The sequence below is a fragment of the Accipiter gentilis genome, chromosome 23, assembly GCF_929443795.1.
Source record: "Accipiter gentilis chromosome 23, bAccGen1.1, whole genome shotgun sequence".
In the NCBI taxonomy this organism is placed as follows: domain Eukaryota; kingdom Metazoa; phylum Chordata; class Aves; order Accipitriformes; family Accipitridae; genus Astur; species Astur gentilis.
The window spans coordinates 4,480,417-4,490,511 of record NC_064902.1 but is presented as its reverse complement, the minus strand read 5'-3'; the positions used below and the strand labels follow the sequence as shown (position 1 = coordinate 4,490,511).

The 10,095-nt window shown below is 55.6% G+C and overlaps 1 protein-coding gene across 1 annotated transcript; it reads right to left on the bottom strand.

The window, feature by feature from the left end:
- Window positions 1-4,992: 4,992 nt before the first annotated feature.
- LOC126049973 (outer dense fiber protein 3-like) lies at window positions 4,993-8,476 on the bottom strand. The gene is made up of 6 exons (XM_049827152.1): window positions 8,245-8,476; window positions 7,256-7,456; window positions 6,934-7,035; window positions 6,454-6,575; window positions 5,885-6,025; window positions 4,993-5,079 (listed from the first exon to the last, which is right to left on the bottom strand). The coding sequence occupies exons 1-6, from the start codon at window positions 8,474-8,476 to the stop codon at window positions 4,993-4,995; spliced, it is 885 nt and encodes a 294-aa protein (XP_049683109.1).
- Between the last annotated feature and the right edge of the window lie 1,619 nt (window positions 8,477-10,095).

Below are 10,095 nucleotides of genomic sequence, written 5' to 3'. Positions count from 1 at the left end.
TTTGCCCTGGAATTGCTCTTGGACCATAGCGAAGGTCCCGAGTCCTGCGACCAGGACACCCTGCCCAGGAAAAAGACAAAAAGGCTGATGAGCGAGTACTTCAGAGATGGGAAAAGTAAAAGCTTAGGAAAAGGCCTGTGTTCTCCATTTGTTTTCTTGCCCTCCTCAAAATATTCGCTAACATCCCTTGGCTAGAGAAGATCCCAGGCAATTCCAGCACAGGGAGGGAATACCCCTGGGACTGATTCCCAGGGATTATCCTTGGCGTGGCACCAGCATAATTGCCTGCCTCTCTGCTCGGCCTCTCCGCTCTGACCACAGCGAAGGGTGAAGCCCTATCGTGTGCTGAATTCTTTCTCAGACTAGATCTGGACTTGGTTTCTCTCCCGGTTGACCAAGAAGCAGCTCTGGGCACACGGGCTTGTCTCAGTGTGCCGCCACGATGCTCAGGGAGGGCTCGCTTCCCGGGGTGCAGGCCCTCTGGGGCAAAGGGGGACCAAGACGCCAGCCTACCTTGTCCTGCTTCAGCTGTCCCAGGATGTACGCAGACACAGCATCCCAAATAGCCACAACCTCTGGAAAGCAAAGGAAAGAGGTGTCGGGCTCCGGGCCAGCCAGCTCACAGCCTCTCGGCAAGCTCCTCGCCCAGGGGTTGACAGATGCCAGCGTCCGCAAACAGCCCAGACAAACGCGGCCACGGCTGCGGAGCTGGGCTGTGCCCCAATTTCCGACTGCTAGCCGTACTCTGCTCCCGGGGCAGGGCTGGGGTACAAATGGGGATGTGGGAAGGGCTCAGGACAGGGGCTGTGGCCATCTAACCCCCAGAAAGCCTTGGCACCCCAGAGCCCAGGACGTGATCTGCCAGCATGGTGGCACAAGGGGGTCCCACGGGGAGGACGAGAGGTTCTCCCAAAGGAGACTTTGTTCAAGGGAAAGGGCTGATGTACAGCACAGGCATTTCCAGCCAGCTCGCGAGAGCCCTGTGGGAGCTGTAGCTGTCCCCCCCAGCCCCCGGGACGCAGAAGCCCTCTTCATCCCAGAGCCAGAACCCCACGAGGGGCCAGCTTCCAGGGAAAGCTGGCCCTGGATGGCCCCCCTCGCAAGGGGACGGAGCCATTCCCAGGGGAGCCTCAGGGCTCCGGACAGCACCAGGACCTGGTTGCCACGTCGTCCCCCGAGTCCAGTGGGACCCCCAGGCAGGGCTCTCGCAGCAGCCCCCAGCCCTGTCCAGTCACCCCCACAGCCCGGCAGCTGCAGCTTTTTCCAGAGGCCAGCCCCCGTGCAACCCCTCAGAATGGAATTCCCAAACCCCTTACCCTTGGTGGAGAGATGCAGGAGCGTGGGGAACAAGCTGCTGAGCTCCAAGCTGATGGCCACGGTGCAGCAGCCCTCCATCGCGCCTGCCGCTTGTCCTCCGCTCAGGAAAAGGGATGCTCTTCGCAGCTCCGTGCCCAAAACTCCTCTCCGACGTGCCCCTGCTACTCTGCCGGTCACAACGGGTCCCCCCAGCGCAGCCCCGCTGCCTCCCGATCCCGCTCCTGGCTGTGGAGCAGTTCTGAAGCGCAGCAGTGGGGAGCCCCTGAGCAGTGCCCAGCAGCGCCCAAGCCTCGCCGGGAAGTGCCGGCAGCGCTGGGGAGACCTCCCTGGGATGCGGGGCATCCCTCTGTGACATCAGCCCGCATCATTTGAAGGTGCATTATGACGCCAGCAGGGAGCCGGCACAGCTGGGGAGAGAGAAGATGGATTTCCCTTCTTGTCCTGGGAAGCAGTCATCCCCGTCCTCTCCGAGTTGCTCCGGCAGAGCTTGCCGCTACCTGTGCTGGGAATCGTTGGGATGAATAGCCTGGCTTAGCACTAGAAGCTAAAGGAGTTGAAGCCTCAGGCCGCGAGAGCTGAGCGAGAGTCAACTTTTTGATAAAGCTAATGCTGCTAACCCAGAACTAGCTGAAACTGGCAGATGGGAGCAGAATGAAGACGACCAAGGAAACGATTCCAAGAGAATGACATAACTTCAGAAGAATGCCAGCCCAGTGTGGAATAATTGCTGGAGGTGACTTATTGATATGTCCCCCCGCCTCTCTTAAGGGAAGGTGAGCCTCCACGGTGGAATACAGTGGATACGCACGGAATCTGTTCCATAATAATTCCCTAAGCAACATAACCTGCAACCTTAGATGTCAGCAACACAAGGGGAGCTTGGTGTGCTGACTCTGAGGAACAACACAGAGGGCGGAGCAGAGCGGAGACACCGTGGCCAGGCTCTGCAAAATCACCGCAGGGATGGGGAACTGGAACCATAGGAACAAGAATGGAAGGTTCCTGCATTGAATCCACTACAGCAAGGAGGCGAAACAATGGGGTTCTGTCAACGCTGTTTTCTTACTTCTGATTTGTAAGTGCCCAGCTCTGGAGTACTGACATGGAACTTTGCTCATTATAATAGCAAAACACACCTCTGTCCCAAAAGCTACCCGCCTCTAAGGTGCCACCACCCTTCACTGAGCATGCGCTCTGAATTTTCTCTAGCATAGGCCATTAAAAGTAAAGCGAGGAGATTTTACACCAATCATAACAAAGGTATGTATGACTAGAGTCACTCAAGCTCCACCTAAAAAGAAGAAAATAGTATAAAAGGGCTTAGAGAGGAGGAATGCTGGGGAAGATACCATCGTAGACAAGTCGGGAGGACATCGCTGACTTCTGGCATCAGTCAAGGGGCTGAACGTCTCTTCCCACCCACCCCCCCCAATGAGATGCCTACTGGGTGAGATTCGGACCCTCAGTGATACCGAGTGCTCCCCAGGAAACTCAGAAATCTCTGTAGAGTTTTTCCATAATTTAGTGTGCTTGTAGTCGACTCCTTATTATTTGCACGTGCTTTGCAGACAGTGTACGTGTCACCGGCAATCCAAAAGAACCTGTACTCCTGTTGCTTTAATAAACTGTACTATTCATTAAAATCTAGCCGTGATAGCTCGCTGAACGTGACTAAATTGAAAGGACAGTGCACTATCAGTGCATCTGTAATCGTGATAGTTCAATAAATCGAACGTGACCGGACTTAGAGTGCTGAATTGTGCACCACTCAGAATCTAAGCCTGGCCGCCCCCAGCCCCTCTGATATCTGAGGACAAGCTGGAATGCACGGGGGTTTATTTTCTGCCAGACTTCATTACGCTTTAATGCACCAGTCCCCTTGTCACCATTACTGTGTCACCGTGTAATCATCACTGTGTCACTATCACCGTTGCCATGTAACCATCGCTGTGTCACTGTCACCATCACCATCACTGTGTCACTGTGTCACCATCACCATGTCACTGTCACCAACCCCACCATGCAGTACTTGGCCCTCTGGGAATGGGGACACCATTAGTGTCAGTGTGTCACCACCACCACCTCACAGTACCCATCCTGCTGATGGATGGCGGCACTGTCACCGTGCCACCGTCACCATGTCAGTGTCACCGTCACCGCCCCGCGGTACTCGCCCTGCTGCCGAGTATGTTCGAGTATGGCTGAGGGCTGGTGCGGAGCCCCTACGGGCAGGACATGGCCTGGGGGGTGTCCATGCTGCAAGGTGGGGGCGGTAAGGGGGGGACATGTCACTCTCACTCCTCTCGGTATCCACAGACTCCCGAGGGGTGCTTGGGCTCCTCTTTAATTAGGACATAAGCAGAGTCTTTGCCTATGTCTCAGGATGATGGGTGATGCCATCCAGGCCCCAAAGCCACCAGCTGTGGGTCCTATACTGCACGGCGGCGACTCGTGGAACGACCGACTGTCACTCCCTGCTCTACCGCTCAGGGCTGGGCTCACACCACCAGATCCCACAGCTCCAGCTTCCTACCTGGCTCCCGCTTCCCAGATTGCCTTCATTGCAAGGCTGCCGTGCAGTCTGATGGAGCGAGCGAGTATTGCTCACGCTTATGAACCGCCCCCAGCAGGCAGGATGCCTTGGCATGGGCTGCGTCAAACAGCCGTGCTCCTGGGATGCAGCCGTCACCTTGGGCTGCAGGTTCCTCTCTTACTGCTCTCCCTGATGATCTGCACCCCGGCTGCATCCCTCTTCCCGGGCCACTTGCTCTGCCCGGACGCCTGCTGCAGCTCCACCTTCCTGCGCAGGCTTCTGTCCAACTTCCCCAGAGGGGACAGACCCATCGTTGTCTGCTGCCGCATCCTGCGACTCTCCTGCTTGGCTTCTCTCATGGAAGCAGAGCGCTGACTCCTGGCGCCGACGTCCTGTCATCACATGTCATCCTCAGATCCCGCCGGCAGCTGTGCCATGGATCAGCAGGTTCCTGGCCACCGTGGCCAACACCTCCTTGCAGTCAGGCATGGTCTTCTGTGCTCCTGCTGACCTCCACCCCTTCTTCTGCGATTTTTGTCTCCTCCATCCATTTACTCTATCTCCATTGATGATAGAGTTGTCCCCTCACTCTGGCCATTGGCAAGTGGGGCAGCACAGGAGTCTTTCCTGGGCCCTGAGCAAGAACGTGCACTTTTATAAGGTGACCCAGAGGACGCAACTGTCATCACGTCTGTTGGACTCCTTCTCCTCAACTGTTGTCGTTCTGGGGACTCACCTGTGCTATTCAGCCCACGGCAAGAGGTCACGCCGAGCGGCTGTGTTTCTGGCTGCACCCTGGAGACAAGCCACCCGCGTGCACTGAAATTGGGGTGCCCAGGTGGGCTGTGTCCTCGGGGGCAAGCCTGTGCCTGCGGGACGCTCGGCCGTCGGGTGAGAGTGCGTGGGGAAGGGCCGGACTGCTTTCACGGGGCAGCGTTTAGCTGCGGTCAGGTGAAACGGTGCTGTCAGAGCTCTCTGCCTTGCTTGCGCTGTTGATCTCGCTGCTCTCCCCTCGACCTCATCTTGCAATGTTTGGCTGAGGCATAGACACAAAATGGGGACGGCCCATCGTCCTCACCCTCGCGCACCCCCTCTCTCCACAGCTGAAGGTGAACAGACCAGACCTTTGGGGGTATGTTGTTTTATTGCAGAGATAGTAGAGGAGTTGTGTAGAGGGAATGGCGGAGTCCAAAAGTGGGAGCAGGGGCCTGGGGCTTGATCAGCGTCACCTGGAAGGGGAAAAGCGAGAAGAAAAAAAGGTGACCGTGGTGCCTTGTTCGCAAGAAGACTTTTGTCTTCAGCAAAGGCCGTCTGGCATAACAAGTTGATGGCTGTGCATTTGCCGTTTGCCGTGCATTGCTGTGTGCGTGCCCGGGCACTTTCAGCTAACTCCCCCTGTGCCAGTGGCACGCTTGATGGAAACCTCCTGTGTGATCAGGACGTTTCTAAGGGTCTGCTGCTGTTACTGATTGGCATTTCTCCCTTTTTGGAGAGGCATATAAAGGCAAGAGAAAAAAAAAAAGAGTTTAGGGGCACGTAAAATCCATCCCTCGAGTGTTTTCAGAGGGCCGCTCAAAGCAAAGAGCCTGTGTTTGACACAAAATGGAGCAACATGCCCACTCCGTCTGGCAGGGCAAGCTCATGGCTGGAGCATGGCTGCTCCAAGTCCAGAGCCTTTCTAGCTCCAGCCAGACTTTGCTAGACGCCGCTGCCCTCCCAGCTGATCCCCCCTGCGTGAGAAAGGTCTGCCCTTGGCTCCGCTTGTGCCTTCTGCAGCAGGGTGTCCTCCTGAAGAGCTTGTAATGTGTGAGCATGTGTCAGCACTGAGCGCCTGAGCTAGTGCAGAGGCAAAGATGTGTTCTTTGGCCTCACTCTGCTCGGCTTTGGGCCAAGGCAAGGGAGCAGGCCTGCTCTCCTGCGGTTTGTCACTCCAGTAAGGTGGTCTGGAGTTCTGAGAAGCCCCGTTGGAAGGGGCAGATGCTTAAGGGCTGGTTGTTGCAAAGCAGGGGAGGAGATTTGGGCAGGCTGCCTTACCTTTCCCGGGCAGTAGTCTGCCGGTCCTGGCTTCACTGTTTTGTCGCCTCCAATTCCGCTTTTGCTTCCCATCGTGTACACGGGAGCCCTTTTTTTGTAGGTGTCCACTTCCACCTTGGGGAATGCAGCAGGACCTGGCGTCTGTAAGAGAGGCAGGGAGGTTATTGGGTACAAAAGGCAGCAAACAAGAACAACAAAAGTTGATTCTTGCTGGGTGCCCACGCAGGCTGCGCTAGTTGATCTGGCTGGCCAGAGAAGTGGTGTGAGAGGCACGGAGCGATTGGAACAAGGGCCCCTCCTGTTCCCCTGCAGAGAGGCAGATTTTGCAGGGGAGAGGGAGATTCCCATTACTGCCGATGAGTTTTGCCCCACCAAAACTGTTAGTGCTGGAAAGCGAGGGACTGCGGGTGTTGGCGTTGCTGTTGGCAGTAGGAGAGCCACGGGACCCACGGCTTCTTGGGTGCTGCTGCTGGTGCAGGGAAGTGGGCATGAAGAGAGGCTGCAGCAGGAGTCAGAGCCCTCCGGCCCTGAGGAGAGCAGCTGCGAGACAGCAGAGAAGTGTAGCTCACCTTGGCGAGGTCTTCAGCAAAGCTGTTGTGCTTACTCTTCCCTTTTATGGAGTAGCAGGGGCTGGCGTGGGTGTAGGCTGTGTTGGGTCCCACCAGCCTGGGCAGGGTGTAGGTGCCAGGACCTGGAAGGGGAACGGGAAGAGACTGTGTGTGAGTCCGGCAGGGAGAGGAGCAGCGCCTGAGTGGGAGAGAAGCAGCCTGCCAAGCCTGCTGCAAGGAGCTTGAAGGATGTCTCGCCCCTCTCCCAACACCTCTGTCTTTTGTCGCACGTGGCGTTGTGTCGGCAGCTCCAAGCCCGAGTTGCCGGTTCTTTTGTGGGATGGGAGGAGATGGTGCTCCGGGACATCAAGCAAGCTCGTCAAGAGACCCTTGCGCCCTGCTGTGTAGGCTTTTCGCTAGGCCTGTCAAAAAAGCTGCCCGGCAGGTTTTCTCTGGAGGACAGCGGGCTGCAAGCGTGTGTATTTCCCCGAGTTCCCTTACCTGGAGTTTCACTGGTTTTGAAGGCCTTGTGCCGGAAGGCCATGGACGGCGCCGGCGCGCATTTGTAGAGGTGTTGGTTGGCCTTGTCGGTGGAGTAGTCACCTAGGGAGAAGCAGAGAAAAGCAGGGAAGCTGGGCTCTCTTCCTCAAGCCAAAGAGGAAAGGTCAGGAGGAGGTGCTCAGCCACGTTTGCCTTCTGCCTGGAAACCTCTGAAGCTCCTTCGGGACGCGAGCTGATGGTTTTGTGCCCCGGTAGCACAGGGCAAAAAGGCAGGTGTGCTGCTTGTGTCGCCTGGAAGAAGTGCTGGAGAAATGGTACTCACTTGGTCCAGGGGTGACCTCGGTCGTTATCTTGGGAAGTCTGCCCATGTGCTGTGCCGGAGCCACGTACTTCCCGTTCCTGGTGATGGAGGGCTGGACGTAGTACCGAGGGCCCGGGGAGCAACTGTCTGTGCCGGGAGGTTTGGCCCTTTGGAAAGTGTACGCAGGGGCTTTGGTTTTGGTGGGATTGTGAACCAGGTAACCTAGGAAGAAAAGCCTGTGAAAGGACACCTGCCTGCAACTCCATAGTTAAAGCTAGTTTCTAAGTGGAGTAGCTGGAGTTGCCGGCCACAAGAATTTCCCTTCCTGTGTGGTTTTTGTCCTCCAAGAATGATACCGGCAGGCCAATACAATGGTACAATGACTTCCGGCAAGAACAGTGTAGGCACTGTGCAATTAATCAGAATACCACCAAAATGCAATTATTATGAAGTATTAAATCCCCAAACAGTTGCCACGCTAACTTAAAGCAGATGTAAAGATTGCCTCTATCACGTTTTGCTTTCCCGCAGCCCCAGTGGGAAAGAAATTGAAACCTTCCTGCTACTATGGAGGAGGAGAGGAAGAAAGTGAAGGAGAAGAAGGTGGTGAAGGAGAAGGTGGTGTTGAAGGAGAAGAAGAGAAGATGAAAACGGGGGAGAAGAATAGGAAGAGAAGATGAAGTAGAATAGGAGAAGACGAAGAAGGAGGAGAAGAAGAGGAGAAGAGAAGGAGAAGAAAAAGAAGAGAAGAAGAAAAGGATGAGGTGGGAGCAGGAAGTTCAGAGCAAAGACAGAGAAGAAGCTTCCTCCTGTGCTGCTACGGCCACCTCTGTGCTCAGCAGAGTCCGGCAGCTCTTTTCCCGGCCTTTCCCCGGAGCAGCCTGAGCCTTCCTCTGGCCCACCTGCGTGCTTGCTGCAGCTGAGAGCATGGAGGCTTGGAGCAACGGGGAACGGAGCCGTGGCTGCTTGTCCCCCAGAGGCAGCGGATGTGGTTGCGACGGTGGTTTTACCTGTTGTCCCGGGGATCGAGTACTTGGGTCCCGGGCTGGTGAACTGGGCCATGATGGGGCCGCGTGGGCGATGAGGTCTCCAGGTGCCCACCCAGGCTCCGTCCACGTCGGAGGCAGCTACTGAGCCTATGGCAAGAGCAGGAGAGTTGCCGAGGGGCTTCCCTGGCGGAGGCCCGGCGTGAAACCTCCCCGGGAGGAGCAGCAACGCTTCACCTTTCTCCATCTTGGCCATCGGACTGGGTGCGGATGAGCTTGTTGGCCGCTGCACCTCTCGGTCGCAGAGCACGGCGAGAGTGAGGGCAGGCAGCGATCGCGCAGGAGAGGTTGCGGTCTCGGCTGCCAGGTGGCCTTGGGGAGAGGCCTTGGCTCGTCACGGAGACGCCCAGTGACGTCATAGAGCTCCGGGCGCCTGTCGTATGGGCTGTTGCATCATACGGCTGATGGGGAGCTGGGGACGTCCAGCTGGCAGGGCCAGACCTTGATGAGGTCTGCACGGCAGAAACATGCAACGAGGGAAAAACTGGTGTGATTTCTGTGTTTAATCTGGCAGCCTTGTGTTCTTATACTGTTGGGCTGACCTAATAATAGGAATGTAGCTTTGAACACCTGGAACTTCTTTTTCGTGTCCTATTTTCCAGGCGTCCCTTAATCTACGGTTTTCCTCCTAGGGAGGGTGAGTCGGGCCCGGTGTTAGCCAGCCGAATTTGCTGCTGGCGGCTCTCAGTTAGCGAGGTTTAGGAATACCTCTGTGGTGCCGCTTTGGGGAGTTTCTCCCTGGAAATCGAGGCAAGAGAGCCCTTTCCCAAGGTGCAGAAGAAACCGCGTAGACTTGTGTGTACCTTCTAGGTCATGCAAGTAAAGCGAGATGCCAGCCAGAGATCGGGAGTGTGTTCACATTTCTCCCCGATAAGTCAAATGCCCTATTTTTCATGGGTTTCTCACAGGAATAAGAATCGTGAGCGGGCACAGAAGGGTTTCTGTACTGGGCCTGGCTGGGATACAGGTAATTTTTTTGTCATTGCACCCTGCACGGTGCTGTTTTCGGCGTTGACCACACACCGATGTTTAGCTGCTGCTGAGCAGTGCTTATGCAGAACCAAGGTCTTCTCTGTTTCTCACTCTGCTGCCCCAGGGAGCTGGCTGGGAGGGGACACAGCAGAGACAGCTGCCCCGAGCTGACCGAAGGGGCACCACGGTCCATACCACGTAGTGTCATGCTCAGCAAGAAAACCGGGACTGGGGGAGTCTTTCCAAGGCAGCCACTGCACCAAGATGGCTGGGCATCTGCCTGCTGGTGAAAGGTGGTCTGTGGTTGCTGTCACATCCGTTGGTTTCCTTTTTTATTTCTTCCTAAAGCAGGACGCTACCTTATTTACTTGTAACACCGTTCCTACGTTCCGTGGGATGGGGCTAGAGGTAGGTTACGCAAGCCATCAAGCCACTGTCTGGAAGCACCAGAGCCTTTTGGGTACTGTTTGTCACCATGGTTTGCGTGAGGAGGAAACTAAAACACAGAATAGACGGCGAGAAATTTAACCTGCCATGGTGATAGCTACAGTGAACAAGCACGATTTTGTGCTTTACAAAGCATCATTTTTAAAATTCAACCCTGAGTTTTTTCAGGTGTAAAGCCTTATTTTTATAATGCAAGCCTCAATGTTAGGGCAAAAAGCATAAATTTAAAAGACCAAAGCCTACTTCTGGGGGTGCAAACAGTCATTTTAAGGTCCAGACCCACATATATGGAGTACAAAAACTGTTTAAGGTTCAGAGACTCATTTTAAGGGCCCAGAGCATCATTTTTAAGCCCCAAAGTCTGATCTGGAAGGACCACAGCCTCATCTGTAGAGT

Coding starts and splice junctions, on each gene's coding strand:
- LOC126049973 (XM_049827152.1), bottom strand. CDS start 8,476: ATGGCCAAGATGGAGAAAGGTGAAGCGTTGCTGCTCCTCCCGGGGAGG. Junction 7,036..7,255: donor CGAGGTCACCCCTGGACCAA/GTGAGTACCATT, acceptor GCTTCTCCCTAG/GTGACTACTCCACCGACAAG. Junction 6,026..6,453: donor TTGCTGAAGACCTCGCCAAG/GTGAGCTACACT, acceptor CCTCTCTTACAG/ACGCCAGGTCCTGCTGCATT.